The sequence below is a fragment of the Gopherus flavomarginatus genome, chromosome 4, assembly GCF_025201925.1.
Source record: "Gopherus flavomarginatus isolate rGopFla2 chromosome 4, rGopFla2.mat.asm, whole genome shotgun sequence".
Classification (NCBI taxonomy): Eukaryota; Metazoa; Chordata; order Testudines; family Testudinidae; genus Gopherus; species Gopherus flavomarginatus.
The window spans coordinates 217,162,033-217,181,506 of NC_066620.1; the positions used below are offsets into that span (position 1 = coordinate 217,162,033).

Consider the following 19,474-nt stretch of genomic DNA (forward strand, 5'->3'; position numbering starts at 1 on the left):
TAGTCCTGCCTGCCTGATGCACTCAAAGACCTTTTCCAGGTGTAGTAGGTGTTCGGGCCAGGAGTCTGAAAAAATGGCCACATCATCGAGGTAGGCAACTGCAAATTCTCCCAGTCCAGCTAGTAGACCATCTACCAGCCTCTGGAAGGTGGCGGGTGCATTTCGAAGGCCGAAAGGAAGGACATTGAATTCATACACCCCCGCATGGGTGACGAATGCTGACCTCTCCTTGGCAGGTTCATCTAGCGGTACTTGCCAGTACCCCTTGGTTAAGTCTATTGTAGAGATGAACTGGGCACGTCCCAACTTTTCCAATAACTCATCGGTACGTGGCATTGGATAGTTGTCCGGACGAGTTACAGCATTTAGCTTACGGTAGTCCACGCAAAAGCGTATTTCCCCATCTGGTTTGGGTACCAGAACCACTGGAGATGCCCATGCACTGGTAGATGAGCGGATTATACCCATCTGTAGCATGTTCTGGATCTCCCGTTCTATAGCAGCTTGGGCATGAGGAGACACCCGGTAGGGTGGGGTTCTGATTGGGTGAGCATTACCTGTATCAATGGAGTGGTATGCCCGTTCAGTCCGTCCTGGGGTGGCTGAGAACAATGGGGCGAAGCTAGTGCACAGCTCCTTGATTTGTTGCCGCTGCAGACGTTCCAGGGTAGTTGAGAGGTTCACCTCTTCCACGCCACCGTCTTTTTTTCCGTCGTAGTAGACACCGTCAGGCCACTCAGCATCATCTCCCTGGACTGTAAACTGACAAACCTGTAAGTCTCTGGAATAAAAAGGCTTGAGAGAATTAACATGGTACACTTTAGGCTTTAGTGAGGAATTGGGAAATGCTATGAGGTAGTTTACAGCTCCCAGGCGCTCTTGGACCGTGAATGGCCCTTCCCATGATGCTTCCATCTTATGGGCCTGTTGCGCCTTCAAGACCATAACCTGGTCTCCTACCTTGAAGGAACGTTCTCTGGCATGTCTGTCATACCAGGCCTTTTGCTCTTCCTGAGCATCCTTTAGGTTCTCTCTAGCAAGGGCTAAAGAGTGTTGGAGGGTGCTTTGTAGGTTGCTTACAAAGTCCAGAATGTTAGTTCCTGGAGAAGGCGTAAACCCCTCCCATTGCTGTTTCACCAACTGTAATGGCCCCTTAACCTCGTGACCATACACAAGTTCAAATGGTGAAAACCCTAAACTGGGATGTGGTACAGCCCTGTAGGCAAACAGCAACTGCTGCAACACTAGGTCCCAATTATTGGAGAATTCGTTGATGAATTTTCGTATCATGGCCCCCAAAGTTCCATTGAACCTTTCCACCAGGCCATTGGTTTGATGATGGTACGGGGTGGCAACCAAGTGATTCACCCCATGAGTTTCCCACAGTTTTTCCATGGTCCCTGCCAGGAAATTAGACCCTGAATCTGTAAGGATGTCGCAGGGCCAACCTACCCTGGCAAAGATGTCTGTTAAGGCCAGGCACACAGTGTTAGCCCGGGTGTTGCCTAGAGCTACTGCTTCCGGCCATCGGGTAGCAAAGTCCACTAAAGTCAGTACGTACTGCTTTCCTCTGGGCGTCTTTTTTTGGGAAAGGGCCCAGAATATCCACAGCTACTCGCTGAAATGGGACCTCAATTATGGGGAGTGGCTGGAGAGGGGCCTTGACCTGGTCTTGAGGCTTTCCCACTCTTTGGCATACCTCACAAGACCGGACATACTTGGCAACGTCCTTGCCCATCCCCTCCCAGTGGAAGGACTTCCCCAACCGGTCTTTGGTTCTGTTCACCCCAGCATGGCCACTGGGATGATCATGGGCTAAGCTTAAGAGCTTCCCCCGGTACTTAGTTGGAACCACCAACTGTTTTTGCGGCTGCCATTCTTCCCGGTGTCCACCAGAAAGAATTTCCTTGTATAAAAGTCCTTGGTCTATAACAAACCGGGATCGATTAGAAGAGCTGAGAGGCGGTGGGGTGCTCCGTGCCGCCGCCCACGCTTTCTGAAGGCTGTCATCCGCTTCCTGCTCAGTCTGGAACTGTTCCCTTGAGGCTGGGGTCACCAGTTCTTCCTCAGACTGTGGACTTGGGTTTGGTCCCTCTGGAAGCGATGTAGGTGATGGGGTTGTTTCCGTTGCTGGTGAACCGCTCTCCGCTGGTGCACCTGAGGGTATTTCAGGCTCTGGCTGAGCCTTTTGGGTATGGCTGTCTGTTGCTTCTGCCAGTTCTGGCTCGCTGGCACCCTCTGGCGTTTATCTTCTGAACTGCAGGCTCTGTTGCCTCCTGGAGTCTGTCTAGCAACAGTGCTTTTTTCCTTTTCTCTCTCTAGGGTAAACTAGAAAAACCACTTTATTTGCATATATATAGTGCTGGAACTTGCCTCCTAATGGGAGGGCTATTGCATGACAAAAGACCCTTAACAGTCTGGTAATGGCTTCTTGCTTAACATGCAAGCCACAAACTGCCAGAGAGAGCAGAAAAAAAATTTTTCTCTGGTTCCCTTTTAAAACCAACTGTTTCTCTCTGCTAAAAAGCCCTTAGCAGAGAAAAGAAAAATATAATATTCCTACTGGCTTCTGGATTCTGTCTATATCCCACCCGCTGCTACACCATATCATAACCTTAGTCCCAGATTTGGACCTTAGCGTCCAAAATATGGGGGTTAGCATGAAAACCTCCAAGCTTAGTTACCAGCTTGGACCTGGTACCTGCTGCCACCACCCAAAAAGTTAGAGTGTTTTGGGGCACTCTGGTCCCCCTGAAAAACCTTCCCTGGGGACCCCAAGACCCAAATCCCCTGAGTCTCACAACAAAGGGGAAATAATCCTTTTTCCCTTCCCCCCCTCTCTGTTCCCAGTCCTGGAAACAAAAGTACTTTCCTATTCCCCCAGAGGGAATGCCAACTCAGGCTAGCAATCCAACACACAGATCTCCCCTTGATTTCTTCCTCCCACCAATTCCCTGGTGAGTACAGACTCAATTTCCCTGAAGTAAAGAAAACTCCAACAGGTCTTAAAAGAAAGCTTTATATAAAAAGAAAGAAAAATACATACAAATGTTCTCTCTGTATTAAGATGATACAATACAGGGTCAATTGCTTAAAAGAATATTGAATAAACAGCCTTATTCAAAAAGAATACAAATCAAAGCACTCCAGCACTTATATTCATGCAAATACCAAAGAAAAGAAACCATATAACTTACTATCTGATCTCTTTGTCCTTACACTTAGAAACAGAAGACTAGAAAGTAGAAACTGCTTCTCCAAAGCTCAGAGAAAGCAGGCAGACAGACAAAAGACTCAGACACTAAATTCCCTCCACCCAAAGTTGAAAAAATCCGGTTTCCTGATTGGTCCTCTGGTCAGGTGCTTCAGGTGAAAGAGACATTAACCCTTAGCTATCTGTTTATGACACCCCCGCACGGTGCCTCACGTGGCTCCCGGGGCTGTGCAGAATGCGAGGGGATGGGGGTGTCGTCTAGCTGGCTGGGCCATGGCGAATGGGTCCGTAAAGAGCAGCTGCATGCGACCCCGTGGCCGTGGGGAACCTGCTGTAGGAGACACTGGAAAGCCCCAGTGACCAGGACACGCGTGGCCCTGGAGGAAGGTCCCTCCCCCAGCGGGCGACTGAGCAGAGGCCCCCAGGGGAGAAGGAAGGGTTGAGGGTGTGTCTGTGCCACCTCAGAGGAGGGCTTCCCCCTCAGTCTGGGCAACCCACCGTCCCCACAGGCGGGAGCAGGGCCGGATTGACCTTTTGTGGGTCTTGGTCCCCTCCCTCTTCCCGCCTTCCCCTACTTTGCCCCAGGCCCTGCCTGCCGCTTGCAGGGTGCGGGGGTGTGGTGGGGGAATGGTGGTGGAGTGAGCAATGGGCTGAGCCACAGAATAGGCTGAGTGGGGGTGGGGTCTGTGTGGGACAGGGCCCCGGTCTGGGGTCAAGGCCTTTGAGTCTGGCCTGGGCACCATGATGCCATGGCACCATTGCAAACCCAGTGCTGGCTGGGAGGGAGACAGAAGACGCCTTTCGCTGTCTGCGTGGGTGGCTGGGGCAGCAGAGCTGTGAGACTGGGTTTTCCACACCCCGAGAGATGCAGCTGTGCCCAGGAACGTTCCTAGTGCAGACCAGGCCTGAGCCAGGCCAGGCAAGGACTGAAGGGGGGGATACCGGAGCAGGCAAGTACTGAAGCAGGTGTCTGATGGAGACACGGATCCCCAAGCGGAGTCACTCCAGCTTGGCTGCTGGGTGGCTCTGACTGGACCAGAACGGACTCGCTTTAACCTTCGTTTCTCCGTGCTAACCTGAGAGCTGCCAATGCCGTTTCCGGGTGACGAATAAACCCTGCTCAGTTTGCAAAGCGCCAGGCAGTGTCGCTGAAATCCTGGCTGGGTGTCCCTGAGGAGTGGGCAGGTCTCCCTGGTGAGACGTCTGGTTCCCACGGGCTCAGCTCCTGGTGTGAAGCCGGGCGCTGGAGGCAATGCGGCTGCGGGGCAGACCCTCAGGAAGAGTGGGACCCCTGGGGCTCTGGCCCTTGAGGGGGTCCCACAAGAGACTGTTCCCAGCTGGGGTGTAGCACTTGTTCCCGTGGATCTGTGACCCTGGGCTCCTCCCCTCACCCCGTCCCCTTCTCCCCTCAGCTCCAGGGTGGGGCAGGGAGTCGCGCGGGCTCTTGGCTGGCCTGCCATTGGCCTCCTTCATCCTTTCTCCCCATAGGAGCCCAGAGTGTTCAACCCCAGTGGCTCAGTCAGGATCACGGCTGTGGATTGTGGCCTGAAGTTCAACCAGATCCGGTGCCTGTGCCAGCGGGGGGCAGCTGTGACTGTGGTGCCCTGGGACCACCCCCTGGACAGTGCAGGTGAGGGGCTCTGGTGGAGGGGGCTGGGCCCATCAGTGAGAGCAGCTGACGGTGTAGTGTCCAGTGTGGGGTACCGGGGCAGTGTGCCCGGCACGTGTGGGGTGCTGGGGATGGCTGAGCGTAGGGCCCCTGGTGCTGATGGGGCAGGGTGCCCGGTGTGGGGGGCTGCTGGCACAAGGGAAGGCAGGGGCACCCCAGGGGGGTTGGGGGAAGGCGGAGGCACTCAGGAGCAGGGATAACGGGGAGGCAGGGGTGCCCTGGAGGGGTGAGGGATGGTGGGGGCACCCCAGGGGGCGGGGCTATCAGGGAGGCTGGGGGGATCATAGGTGCTGCCCTGCTGCTGACCCGTCCTGTCCCTGCAGAGTTTGATGGGCTGTTCATCAGCAATGGCCCCGGGGACCCGCTCTCGTGCTCACAGACCATCACCAACGTGCGCCGACTGCTGGCTGAGCCCCAACCTAAGCCCGTCTTTGGTATCTGCCTGGGGCATCAGCTGCTCGCACTGGCCATCGGTGCCCAGACCTACAAGATGAAGTGAGTGTGCCGGGGTTGAGCGCCGCAGGCAGCCCTTCCCCTGCCCCACTGCATGCCCAGCATGGAGCTCCCCTGCTCATGCCAGCTGGGGGCTGCTGGAGCAAAGCGGGCTCGGCAAAGTTGCATTACGTGGATACGGAGTTCAACTTATTCATAAATGATCTGGAGAAAGGGGTAAACAGTGAGGTGGCAAAGTTTGCAGAGGATACTAAACTGCTCAAGATAGTTAAGACCAAAGCAGATTGTGAAGAACTTCAAAAAGATCTCACAAAACTAAGTGATTGGGCAACAAAATGGCAAATGAAATTGAATGTGGATAAATGTAAAGTAACGCACATTGGAAAAAATAACCCCGACTCTACATACAATATGATGGGGGCTAATTTAGCTACAATGAGTCAGGAAAAAGATCTTGGCGTCATCGTGGATAGTTCTCTGAAGATGTCCACGCAGTGCGCAGAGGCGGTCAAAAAAGCAAACAGGATGTTAGGAATCATTAAAAAGGGGATAGAGAATAAGACAGAGAATATCTTATTGCCCTTCTATAAATCCATGGTACGCCCACATCTCGAATACTGTGTACAGATGTGGTCTCCTCACCTCAAAAAAGATATACTGGCACTAGAAAAGGTTCAGAAAAGGGCAATTAAAATGATTAGGGGTTTGGAGAGGGTCCCATATGAGGAAAGATTAAAGAGGCTAGGACTCTTCAGCTTGGAAAAGAGGAGACTAAGGGGGGGCATGACAGAGGTCTATAAAATCATGAGTGATGTGGAGAAAGTGAATAAGGAAAAGTTATTTACTTGTTCCCATAACACAAGAACTAGGGGTCATCAAATGACATTAACAGGCAGCAGGTTTAAAACAAATAAAAGGAAGTTCTTCTTCACGCAGCGCACAGTCAACCTGTGGAACTCCTTGCCGAAGGAGGTTGTGAAGGCTGGGACTATAACAGGGTTTAAAAGAGAACTGGATAAATTCATGGTGGTGAAGTCCATCAATGGCTATTAGCCAGGATGGGTAAAGAATGGTGTCCCTAGCCTCTGTTTGTCAGAGGATGGAGATGGATGGCAGGAGAGAGATCACTTGATCATTGCCTGTTAGCTTCACTCCTTCTGGGGCACCTGGCACTGGCCACTGTCGGCAGACAGGATACTGCGCTGGATGGACCGTGGCTATTCCTATGCTTAGAGGTGGTCGGAGGCCCACAAAGCGAGTCCCTGTGAATGGGACGGTGTCGATGGCAGGGGGGTCCTGCGTGGGGTTCCGCAGGGGTCTGTTCTGGCGCCACTTTGGTGTCCCAGCTTTATCAATGCCCTGGATGTAGGAATAGAGCATCTGGATCAAATCACAGAGCTGGGGGGGAGCAGGCGCCGCACCAGGCTCTGGCATGGATTGCCCTCTCCTGTCTCCCTGGACGCTGTGCCCAGCCCGGGGGGTCACTCGGCGGGGGGAGGCCTGTTGCTCGCTGCTCCCATCTTCCCTGAGCCTGCCCCACATGGCTCCATTGGGCCCCTTGCTCCCTGGGCAGAGCCTCGGGCAAGCCACCCATTCCCAAGGGCGGGGGGCTGTGACCAGCTAGTCACAAGCTCCCCAGGTCTGGGGCCTGGGCCCTGGGCCCTTGCTGACCCCTCCACTCCTGCCCCCAGGTATGGGAACCGAGGCCACAACCAGCCCTGCATCCACGAGGACTCCCAGCGCTGCTTCATGACCTCGCAGAACCACGGCTTCGCGGTGGAGCCAGGCAGCCTGCCCCCGGGCTGGGCCGCGCTCTTCACCAACGCCAACGACCACTCCAACGAGGGCCTGGTGCACCACACCCAGCCCTTCTTCAGGTGGGAGTGCAGGGGGGGTCCTGGGTGCCCCAGGGGACGGCATCAGGCTCAGCTGTGCCTGGATGGCCCCACAGCGATGTCAGGGAGCAGAGGAGACTGGTTGTGGCATGGCTTGTGGTGCTGCGTAGCAGGGTCTTAGCAAGGGTGGGGCAGTGCATGTTGTGCGGAGGGGAGCGCAGCATGTCTGGCACTGGTGGGGGGAGGTGGTGTCTGACCCGGCTGGTGGGGCGCAGCAGTGCATGTCTGACTAGGGCTGGGGGACAGGGGAGTGCTGCCTGCCTGGCACTGGTGGTGGTGGGGATGGTGGTGGTGTCTGACCCGGGCTGGTGGGGTGCAGCAGTGTGTGTCTGACTAGGGCTGGGGGACAGGGGAGTGCTGCCTGTCTGGCACTAGTGGGGGGGGGGGGGGGGGGGCCCGGGCTGGTGGGGCGGGCGGGCGCGGCAATATGTGTGTGACCCAGGTGGGCAGGTGCGGCAGTGTGTGTCTGACCTGGGCTGGCCGGGGAGGGTGGGGGGAAGCGCTGCTTGTCTGGCATGGGGCGGGTGGGGTGTGTCTGACCCGAGCTGGTGGGGTGGGCAGATGGGCGTGGCAGTGCTGTCACAGAGGGTGGGGGAGTCCGGCTCTGCACCCCTCTTCCTGGGACTCTCAGTGACTCTCAGCCAGCCAGTAGAACAGAAGGTTTATTGGACAACAGGAATGCAGGTTACAGCAGAGCTTGTAGGCGCAGTCAGGACCCCTCAATGGAGTCCTTCTGGGGGTTCAGGGTGCTTGGATCCCAGCTTAGGATACCCTGAATTCCGCCCCACAGCCCCAAACCCAAACTGAACTGCCCCTCCTCCCGCCGGCCGATTCCTTTGTCCAGCTTCCCGGGCAAAAGGTGCTGACACACCTCCCACCCCACCTGGCTCAGGTTACAGGCTTAAAGATCCTGTCCCTCACCTAAAGACATCCCTGGCTCTCCCATCCCCCACACAGACAGCCCCTACTCCATCACATCTCTCCCCCCTTCGAGACTGAACTGAGCGGGGTCACTCTGCCCAGTGACCTGGGGAAGTTCAGGGCCCCCTCTCCGGGACAACGCGTCTGCTGTCAGGTTGGCACTTCCCTTCCCATGGACCACGTCCATGTCATGGTCCTGCAGGAGCAGGCTCCACCTCAGGAGCTTGGCGTTGGCTCCTTTCATCTGGTGCAGCCAGGTCAGGGGAGAGTGGTCGGTGTACACGGTGAAGTGTCGCCCAAAGAGATATGGCTCTAGCTTCTTAAGGGCCCACACCATGGCTGGGCATTCCTTCTCGATGGCCGCGTAGTTCTGCTCCCGGGGTAGCAACTTCTTGCTCAGGTACACGATGGGGTGTCTCCCCCTTTTCATCCTCCTGCATCAACACCGCCCCCAGTCCCGTGTCTGAGGCGTCGGTGAACACCATAAAGGGTTTGCCAGAACTGGGCCACTAACCAGAGCCTCCTTCAGCGCCCGGAGAGCCTGCTGGCACTGCTTGGTCCAGACCGCCTTGTCTGGCTTCCCCTTCTTGCACAGCTCAGTGATGGGGCCGGCTATGGCACTAAAGTGGGGCACGAACCTTCGATAGTACCCCGCCATCCCAATAAAGGCCTGGACCTGCTTTTTGGTTTGGGGAGCGGGCCTTGGCTTTAGGCAGCCGCTCCCCCCGATGGCCCAGGTAAGATACTTCAGCCATCCCCACCTTGCACTTCTCAGCCTTTATGGTTAACCCAGCCTCCTGGAGTCGGTCCAGCACTTGTTTAACCTGGGACACGTGGTCCTCCCAGGTCTGGCTGAAGACGCAGATGTCGACAATATACGCTACGGCAAAACTCTCCATCCCCCGCAGTAGCTGATCCATCAGGCGCTGGAAGGTGGCCAGCGCTCCCTTGAGGCCGAAGGGCAGGGTCAGAAACTCGTAGGGCCCCAGAGGGGTGATAAAGGCCGATTTCAGCCTGGCATCTGCGTCCAGCGGCACTTGCCAGTAGCCCTTTGTAAGATACATGGTGGTGAGGTACCGAGCGCCTCCCAGCTTGTCTAGTTGCTCGTCAGGTCTGCACATGGGGTAGGCATCGCATACAGTGATGGCATTGAGCTTTCGATAGTCCACACAGAACCGGATCCACCCATCCCTTTTGGGGACCAGCACCACTGGCGAGGCCCAAGGGCTGGAAGACGGCTGGATCACCCCCAAAGCCAGCATGTCCCTGACCTCTCTTTCTAGGTCCTGAGCAGTTTTCCCGGTGACATGAAAAGGGGAGCATCTTATAGGGGGGTGTGACCCAGCCCCAAACCGAAACTGAACTAACTCCCCTCCAGCCGGCCCCTTCCTTTGTCCAGCTTCCTGGGCAAAAGGTACTGACACCCCTCCCCCCTTACCTGGCTCAGGTTACAGGCCTAGGTCCTGTCCCTCACCTAAAGTCCTCCCCGGCTCTCTCACCCCCACACAGACAGTCCCTACGTCCTCACAAGTGCGTGTCTGACCTGGGCTGGTGGGGTGGGCAGACGGGCGCGGCAGTGCGTGTCTGACCCGGGCTGGTGGGTCAGGGTGGGGTGGGGGGAGCGCTGCGTGTCTGGCACGGGCTAGGTGGTGGTGGTGGGGGGGGTGGTATCTGACCTAGGCTGGCGGAGGGTGGCGGGGAGCACTGCGTGTCTGACCTGGGCTGGCACTCCCTTGCAGCGTTCAGTTTCACCCAGAGCACCGGGCTGGCCCTACAGACCTCGTGGGCCTCTTTGACATCTTCTTGGAGACTGTGCGGGACCTGAGCGCTGGCAGCCAGAACTCCAGAACAGGTGGGAGTTGGCCTGGCCCTGGGGGTCGTGCTGAGCTGGGTCCTGGCCCACGGGCTGTGCCCTGGGAGGAGACTCCCCCGGCCCCTGCGGCCCAGCCGGTCTTTAGTGGTTCGTGTCTGAGCAGTGGGGGGAGGGCCCTGCCCCCATGGGTGCTGCTGTGCCATGCCACCCTCTGAGGCAAGGGCAGGCTCCAGATGAGGGGCCTCTGGATGTGACTGCGGCGACGTGGGGCACTTCTAGGGAATGTTTCCCTGAGCCCCTCGTGATGCCATGGACAAAGGCACCGGACGCCCCCGCAGGGAGCCAGACCCCACTCCATGGAGGTTCCTGGCCTCTCCACCTCGTCAGGAGCACCAGGCTCAGGCTGCAGCGGCGTGTCTGCCCTTCTGCCCCCCTGGGTGGCACCATCAGGCTGTGGTGATGCCAGCAGGGGGGAGAGCCGGGTGATGCCCTGGGTGGGTGTCCGCAGTGGGAGCGTGGCCTGAGCCTTGGCCCTGCTGAAGATGCTCCCAATCCACTGGCCAGGCTAACGGCCGCCGGGCCTGGCTTTTCTCCCCAGTGCGCCAGAGGCTGCAGGAGTGGCTGGCGTACAAGGAGCCCCCGGCAGACAGGGACGGAGCCCGGCCCCGCAAGGTGCTTATCCTGGGCTCGGGGGGCCTCTCCATAGGGCAGGCTGGGGAGTTCGACTACTCCGGTTCGCAGGTGAGTCCTCTGGGTGCTCTTGGGCTCACTTGGGCACTGAGAGGTGGGGCAGGGACAGGGGCTGCAGGGGGATGTGAGAGTAGAGGGATTGGTGGAAAGGGGGCAAGGGGTAGGGGGGCTGACACCCCCCCAGGGTACAAGTTAGACAGTGAAGCTGCTGTGTCCCCTTAACCCTCAAGCCCAGGCTGGCTCCAGCCCGCCTCTGCTAGTGACCAGCAGCCCCTCCAGCCCTGCTCTCGAGCCATCTGCATGTAGAGGCTCCCCAGCGAAGTGCCACTCGTGACCTTTATCCAGGGTGACTCCCACAACCCCCCCAGCCTTGCACCCCAGAAATGTGCGCCTCCCCCGGCTTGATGCAAGCTCATGAATTAGCCTGTTGCTCCGCCAAAAGGCGACGGCTAGTCCCCTGCTCACATGCTGAACCAAGTGTACGAGCGCGGGGAAGTGATTATAAGCACTGTGGGCCTAGAAGGTGGAAGTAGTTAGCTCCCCGAGCTCTGTTATTCCTGCTGTAATTCTTATACTTTGCCAGGGCTGGTCATTGGAAGAGCAGAACAAGCTGCTTGGCTGCGTGCTGCGATACGTTTCACAGGCTATCTCCTTTCGGCCTGGGACCCCTCCCCGCAGTTCAGCGTTAGCTCTTTCCCTTTCAGGGGGTCACGCGGCCTGGACAGAGGTCGATTCCCCCGTTTATACTCCGACCCTCTGTCCTGGAAAAGTATCTGCTGGGCCATAGGGCTAGGCAGTCCCATGGCCTGCGGGAGCTGCAAAGTGTCCTTGGGGGAACTGTCATTGTCTTGTTTACAACTCCCCTGCTGGTGACTCTCCGAGCAGCTTGGCCATGTCAGTTCCTTTGTTGCTTGTGAGGTGCTAGTCTGCCCCAGACTCACCTCGCGGGTCAGGAACAGAGCAGATTTTCACACCTTCATAGAGGATGGTGATACCCACCTATTAGCAGAACAATGACACTCAACAGATCAGGATTTCTCAAATGATACCCTGCGAGGCAGACGTTGCCACTTGTCTATAGTTACGTCTTGTACAAAGATGGGGGTTAGAGGATGTTATTTTGAAGTACGATGTGTCACGGGGTTAGTGCAAAGTCGGGAGAGGGGGTAGGTGCAAAGGGGCAGAGAGTGGGTGAGGGATATGGGGACAAAATGATTGGGGTGAAGGGGCAGAGGGTGGTGAAGGGATATGGGTCGGGAGGGTTGGGGCCGAGGGGGCAGGACCGGCTCTAACTTTGTTACCACCCCAAGCAAAAAAGAAGAGCGCCGCCCCACTGTACTTCCTGCGAGCGCTGTGCCGCTGAAATCCCACCCCCCAGCACCGTGCTGCCTGAAGCCCCGCCCCCTTAGAGCACCACGCTGCCCGAAGCCCCACCCCCAGGCACTGCGCCAAGCCCCTACCCCCCTCCGAGCACCGCGCCAGCCCCCGCCCCTCCAGCACCGCGCCAAGCCCCTACCCCCCTCCGAGCACCGCCACCCCAGCGCCATGCTGCCGAACCAAAAAAAAAACACCCTCCAGCGCTGCCCCGACGAACCGAACGAAAACAAAACCAAAACCAAAAACCCAAGCGCCGCCCTGCCCCAAGGTGCCGCCCCAAGCACGTGCTTGGTCGGCTGGTGCCTGGAGCCGGCCCTGCGAGGGGGATATGGCGGAAGAGGATGGTGGAGGGATACGAGGGTTGGGAAGAGGCAGAGGGGTTTGAGCAGAGGGTTGGTCGAAGGGGCAGAGGGTGGTGAAGGGATATGGGGACAGGAGGGTTGGACAGGATGGCGAAGGGATATGGAGCAGGAGGGTTGGGTGAAGGGGCAGAGGGTGGCGGAGGGATATGGGGACAGGAGGGTTGGACAGGATGGCGAAGGGATATGGGGACAGGAGGGTTGGACGAAGGGGCAGACGGTGGTGGAGGGATATGGGGACAGGAGGGTTGGACAGAGGATGGCGAAGGGATATGGGGCGGGAGGGTTGGGTGAAGGGGCAGAGGGTGGCGGAGGGATATGGGGACAGGAGGGTTGGACAGAGGATGGCGAAGGGATATGGGGCGGGAGGGTTGGGTGAAGGGGCAGAGGGTGGCGGAGGGATAGGGGGACAGGAGGGTTGGACAGAGGATGGCGAAGGGATATGTGGCGGGAGGGTTGGGTGAAGGGGCAGAGGGTGGTGGAAGGATATGCGGACAGGAGGGTGGGACAGGATGGCGAAGGGATATGGGGCGGGAGGGTTGGGTGGAGGGATATGGGGACAGGAGGGTTGGACAGGATGGCGAAGGGATATGGGGCGGGAGGGTTGGGTGAAGGGGCAGAGGGTGGCAGAAGGATATGGGGTGGGAGGGTTGGGTGAAGGGGCGGAGGGTTGCGGAGGGATATGGGGACAGGAGGGTTGGACAGGATGGCGAAGGGATATGGGGCGGGAGGGTTGGGTGAAGGGGCAGAGGGTGGCGGAGGGATATGGGGACAGGAGGGTTGGACAGGATGGCAAAGGGATATGGGGCGGGAGGGTTGGGTGAAGGGGCAGACGGTGGCAGAGGGATATGTGGCGGGAGGGTTGGGTGAAGGGGAAGAGGGTTGCGGAGGGATATGGGGACAGGAGGGTTGGACAGGATGGCGAAGGGATATGTGGCGGGAGGGTTGGGTGAAGGGGCAGCGGGTGGCGGAGGGATATGGGGACAGGAGGGTTGGACAGGATGGCGAAGGGATATGGGGCGGGAGGGTTGGGTGAAGGGGCAGACGGTGGCGGAGGGATATGTGGCGGGAGGGTTGGGTGAAGGGGCAGAGGGTGGTGGAAGGATATGGGGACAGGAGGGTGGGACAGGATGGCGAAGGGATATGGGGCGGGAGGGTTGGGTGGAGGGATATGGGGACAGGAGGGTGGGACAGGATGGCGAAGGGATATGGAATGGGAGGATTGGGTGAAGGGGCGGAGGGTGGCGGAGGGATATGGGGACAGGAGGGTTGGACAGAGGACGGCGAAGGGATATGGGGCGGGAGGGTTGGGTGAAGGGGCAGAGGGTGGCGGAGGGATATGGGGACAGGAGGGTTGGACAGAGGATGGCGAAGGGATATGTGGCGGGAGGGTTGGGTGAAGGGGCAGAGGGTGGTGGAAGGATATGGGGACAGGAGGGTTGGACAGGATGGCGAAGGGATATGGAGCAGGAGGGTTGGGTGAAGGGGCAGACGGTGGCGGAGGGATATGGGGACAGGAGGGTAGGACAGGACGGCGAAGGGATATGGGGCGGGAGGGTTGGGTTAAGGGGAAGAGGGTGGCGGAGGGATATGGGGACAGGAGGGTTGGACAGGATGGCGAAGGGATATGGAGCAGGAGGGTTGGGTGAAGGGGAAGAGGGTGGCGGAGGGATATGGGGACAGGAGGGTTGGACAGAGGATGGCAAAGGGATATGTGGTGGGAGGGTTGGGTGAAGGGGCAGAGGGTGGCGGAGGGATATGGGGACAGGAGGGTTGGACAGGATGGCGAAGGGATATGGGGCGGGAGGGTTGGGTGAAGGGGCAGACGGTGGCGGAGGGATATGTGGCGGGAGGGTTGGGTGAAGGGGCAGAGGGTGGTGGAGGGATATGGGGACAGGAGGGTGGGACAGGATGGCGAAGGGATATGGGGCGGGAGGGTTGGGTGGAGGGATATGGGGACAGGAGGGTGGGACAGGATGGCGAAGGGATATGGAGTGGGAGGATTGGGTGAAGGGGCGGAGGGTGGCGGAGTGATATGGGGACAGGAGGGTTGGACAGAGGACGGCGAAGGGATATGGGGCGGGAGGGTTGGGTGGAGGGATATGGAGACAGGAGGGTGGGACAGGATGGCGAAGGGATATGGGGCGGGAGGGTTGGGTGAAGGGGCAGAGGGTGGTGCAGGGATATGGGGACAGGAGGGTTGGACAGGACGGCGAAGGGATATGGGGCGGGAGGGTTGGGTGAAGGGGCAGAGGATGGTGGTGGGATATGGGGACAGGAGGGATGGACAGGACGGCGAAGGGATATGGGACGGGAGGGTTGGGTGAAGGGGCAGAGGGTGGCGGAGGGATATGGGGCGGGAGGGTTGGGTGAAGGGGCGGAGGGTTGCGGAGGGATATGGGGACAGCAGGGTTGGACAGGATGGCGAAGGGATATGGGGCGGGAGGGTTGGGTGAAGGGGCAGAGGGTGGCGGAGGGATGTGGGGACAGGAGGGTTGGACAGGATGGCGAAGGGAAATGGGGCGGGAGGGTTGGGTGAAGGGGCGGAGGGTGGTGCAGGGATATGGGGACAGGAGGGTTGGACAGGACGGCGAAGGGATATGGGGCGGGAGGGTTGGGTGAAGGAGCAGAGGATGGCGGAGGGATATGGGGACAGGAGGGTTGGACAGGATGGCGAAGGGATATGGGGCGGGAGGGTTGGGTGAAGGGGCAGAAGGTGGCGGAGGGATAAGGGGCGGGAGGGTTGGGTGAAGGGGCGGAGGGTTGCGGAGGGATATGGGGACAGGAGGGTTGGACAGGATGGCAAGGGATATGGGGCGGGAGGGTTGGGTGAAGGGGCAGAGGGTGGCGGAGGGATGTGGGGACAGGAGGGTTGGACAGGATGGCGAAGGGAAATGGGGCGGGAGGGTTGGGTGAAGGGGCAGAGGGTGGCGAAGGGATATGGGGCGGGAGGGTTGGGTGAAGGGGAAGAGCGTTGCGGAGGATATGGGGACAGGAGGGTTGGACAGGATGGCGAAGGGAAATGGGGCGGGAGGGTTGGGTGAAGGGGCAGAGGGTGGCGGAGGGATATGGGGCGGGAGAGTTGGGTGAAGGGGCGGAGGGTTGCGGAGGGATATGGGGACAGGAGGGTTGGACAGGATGGCGAAGGGATATGGGGCGGGAGGGTTGGGTGAAGGGGCAGAGGGTGGTGCAGGGATATGGGGACAGGAGGGTTGGACAGGACGGCGAAGGGATATGGGGCGGGAGGGTTGGGTGAAGGGGCAGAGGATGGTGGTGGGATATGGGGACAGGAGGGTTGGACAGGACGGCGAAGGGATATGGGACGGGAGGGTTGGGTGAAGGGGCAGAGGGTGGCGGAGGGATATGGGGCGGGAGGGTTGGGTGAAGGGGCGGAGGGTTGCGGAGGGATATGGGGACAGGAGGGTTGGACAGGATGGCGAAGGGATATGGGGCGGGAGGGTTGGGTGAAGGAGCAGAGGATGGCGGAGGGATATGGGGACAGGAGGGTTGGACAGGATGGCGAAGGGATATGGGGCGGGAGGGTTGGGTGAAGGGGCAGAAGGTGGCGGAGGGATAAGGGGCGGGAGGGTTGGGTGAAGGGGCGGAGGGTTGCGGAGGGATATGGGGACAGGAGGGTTGGACAGGATGGCAAGGGATATGGGGCGGGAGGGTTGGGTGAAGGGGCAGAGGGTGGCGGAGGGATGTGGGGACAGGAGGGTTGGACAGGATGGCGAAGGGATATGGGGCGGGAGGGTTGGGTGAAGGGGCAGAGGGTGGCGAAGGGATATGGGGCGGGAGGGTTGGGTGAAGGGGAAGAGCGTTGCGGAGGATATGGGGACAGGAGGGTTGGACAGGATGGCGAAGGGAAATGGGGCGGGAGGGTTGGGTGAAGGGGCAGAGGGTGGCGGAGGGATATGGGGCGGGAGAGTTGGGTGAAGGGGCGGAGGGTTGCGGAGGGATATGGGGACAGGAGGGTTGGACAGGATGGCGAAGGGATATGGGGCGGGAGGGTTGGGTGAAGGGGCAGAGGGTGGTGCAGGGATATGGGGACAGGAGGGTTGGACAGGACGGCGAAGGGATATGGGGCGGGAGGGTTGGGTGAAGGGGCAGAGGATGGTGGTGGGATATGGGGACAGGAGGGTTGGACAGGACGGCGAAGGGATATGGGACGGGAGGGTTGGGTGAAGGGGCAGAGGGTGGCGGAGGGATATGGGGCGGGAGGGTTGGGTGAAGGGGCGGAGGGTTGCGGAGGGATATGGGGACAGGAGGGTTGGACAGGATGGCGAAGGGATATGGGGCGGGAGGGTTGGGTGAAGGGGCAGAGGGTGGCGGAGGGATGTGGGGACAGGAGGGTTGGACAGGATGGCGAAGGGAAATGGGGCGGGAGGGTTGGGTGAAGGGGCGGAGGGTGGTGCAGGGATATGGGGACAGGAGGGTTGGACAGGACGGCGAAGGGATATGGGGCGGGAGGGTTGGGTGAAGGGGCAGAGGATGGCGGAGGGATATGGGGACAGGAGGGTTGGACAGGATGGCGAAGGGATATGGGGCGGGAGGGTTGGGTGAAGGGGCGGAGGGTGGTGGAGGGATATGGGGACAGGAGGGTTGGACAGGACGGCGAAGGGATATGGGGCGGGAGGGTTGGGTGAAGGAGCAGAGGATGGCGGAGGGATATGGGGACAGGAGGGTTGGACAGGATGGCGAAGGGATATGGGACGGGAGGGTTGGGTGAAGGGGCAGAAGGTGGCGGAGGGATAAGGGGCGGGAGGGTTGGGTGAAGGGGCGGAGGGTTGCGGAGGGATATGGGGACAGGAGGGTTGGACAGGATGGCAAGGGATATGGGGCGGGAGGGTTGGGTGAAGGGGCAGAGGGTGGCGGAGGGATGTGGGGACAGGAGGGTTGGACAGGATGGCGAAGGGAAATGGGGCGGGAGGGTTGGGTGAAGGGGCAGAGGGTGGCGAAGGGATATGGGGCGGGAGGGTTGGGTGAAGGGGAAGAGGGTTGCGGAGGGATATGGGGACAGGAGGGTTGGACAGGATGGCGAAGGGAAATGGGGCAGGAGGGTTGGGTGAAGGGGCAGAGGGTGGCGGAGGGATATGGGGCGGGAGAGTTGGGTGAAGGGGCGGAGGGTTGCGGAGGGATATGGGGACAGGAGGGTTGGACAGGATGGCGAAGGGATATGGGGCGGGAGGGTTGGGTGAAGGAGCAGAGGGTTGCGGAGGGATATGGGGACAGGAGGGTTGGACAGGATGACGAAGGGATATGGGGCGGGAGGGTTGGGTTAAGGGGAAGAGGGTTGCGGAGGGATATGGGGACAGCAGGGTTGGACAGGATGGAGAAGGGATATGGGGCGGGAGGGTTGGGCAAAGGGATGCAGGGAGGGATACGGGGGGAGGGTTGGGTGAAGGGGCAGAGGGTGGCGGAGGGATACGGGGGAGGGACACTGTGGGCTGTCATGGTGCTCCCCCCTCCTCCCCCAGGCCATCAAGGCGCTGAAGGAGGAGAACATCCAGACCGTGCTGATCAACCCCAACATCGCCACGGTGCAGACCTCCAAGGGGCTGGCCGACAAGGTGTACTTCCTGCCCCTCACGCCGGAGTACGTCACGCAGGTGAGCCCCAGCCTGGGGAGGGGGCCGGGGGGGGCCTGTGCACTGGCCTGGAGCTGATGGGAGCCGCCCTGTGGGACGCAGGGTGTGGCCAGGAGTCCGAGCCTCCCTGAAAACCACATGGCAAACTGGAGGAGCTGCCCCCAGGGGCAGGGGGAGGATCCTGGCTCTGAGCCAGCCCCCCCCCGAGTCGCAGCCCCTCCCCTTGGGGGAGTAGGGGAGATCCTGGCCGTGGGCCGACCCCCCGAGTCGCAGCCCCTCCCCTGGGGGCTGGGGGGGATCCTGGCTCTGGGCTGGCCCCCAAGTCCGAGCCCTTCCCCTGGGGGCTGGGGGGGATCCTGGCTCTGGGCTGGCCCCCAAGTCCGAGCCCTTCCCCTGGGGGAGGATCCTGGCTCTGGCCTGGCCCCCCAGTCCCAGCCCCTCCCTTGCGCCCAGGTGATAAAGAACGAGCGGCCGGATGGCATCCTGCTGACCTTCGGGGGCCAGACGGCACTGAACTGCGGGGTGGCACTGACCCAGGGTGGGGTGCTGGCCCGGTACCGGGTGCGGGTGCTGGGCACGCCCATGGCCTCCATCGAGATGACGGAGGATCGCAAGGTCTTCGTGGAGAAGATGGAGGAGATCGACGAGCACGTGGCCCCCAGCGAGGCGGCCTCCTCCCTGGAGCAGGTATTGGGGGCAGGGGGGGCGGACAATGGGGGTCCCTTCCCTGGAACAGGTACAAGGGGGGGCCTGGACAACGAGGGGCCCTGCCCTGGAGGGGCGGTTGTTGGGGATCCCCAGGATCCCTGCTGTGCTCCAGCTTTCAGACAGTCCCTCAGTGAGGCAGCCCCCCTGGGGGTCCCCCTGTCCCTTTGGGGCTGGCGTGACAACGCCTCTGAGCCCCTGGGATAGTGCCTCACCCTGTGAGCTCTGCCTAGTGAGTCCAGCTGCCCCCCCAGCACTTCCCCCTGCAGCACAGCCCCCCCTCACTGCTCCCCCTCCCCTACTGCCTCCACTGTCCCCCCATAGCACAGCCTCCTCTGCTCCCCCTGTTCTCTGCTGCCCCTTGCCCCCCCACAGTGCAGCGCTAGCCCTGCTGCCCGGCCCCGAGCCCCACTCGGCCCCTCTGACTCCTTGGTCTGGTCCTGGCAGGCTCAGGCCGCGGCCTCGAGGCTGGGCTACCCGGTGCTGGTGCGCTCAGCCTATGCCCTCGGGGGCCTGGGCTCCGGCTTCGCCAACAGCCGGGAGGAGCTGACAGCGCTGGTGAGCCAGGCCTTCGCGCACACCTCCCAGGTGCTGGTGGACAAGTCCCTGAAGGGCTGGAAGGAGATCGAGTACGAGGTGGTGCGCGATGCCTACGACAACTGCATCACCGTAAGAAGGAGGGTGGGGGCACCTGGGCAGGGGGAGCTGCCATGGGGAGGGAGTTGGGCGGTGCCCAGGGTGGAGGGGGCAGCGGGTGGGGGGCACACGGGCAGGGGGAGCTGCCATGGGG

At 60.3% G+C, this 19,474-nt stretch overlaps 1 protein-coding gene across 3 annotated transcripts in view; it reads left to right on the top strand.

Annotated features, from left to right (window-relative positions):
- CAD (carbamoyl-phosphate synthetase 2, aspartate transcarbamylase, and dihydroorotase) overlaps positions 1 to 19,474 on the top strand; it is a 46,522-nt gene that overhangs the window by 5,960 nt on the left and 21,088 nt on the right. For all 3 annotated transcript variants that reach the window (XM_050951486.1, XM_050951488.1, XM_050951489.1), the window contains exons 5-12: positions 4,703 to 4,844; positions 5,207 to 5,378; positions 7,028 to 7,213; positions 9,892 to 10,004; positions 10,564 to 10,706; positions 17,869 to 18,000; positions 18,433 to 18,666; positions 19,132 to 19,353. In XM_050951486.1, coding sequence (XP_050807443.1) covers positions 4,703 to 4,844; positions 5,207 to 5,378; positions 7,028 to 7,213; positions 9,892 to 10,004; positions 10,564 to 10,706; positions 17,869 to 18,000; positions 18,433 to 18,666; positions 19,132 to 19,353 — 1,344 coding nt within the window. The remainder of the gene's footprint in view (positions 1 to 4,702; positions 4,845 to 5,206; positions 5,379 to 7,027; positions 7,214 to 9,891; positions 10,005 to 10,563; positions 10,707 to 17,868; positions 18,001 to 18,432; positions 18,667 to 19,131; positions 19,354 to 19,474) is intronic.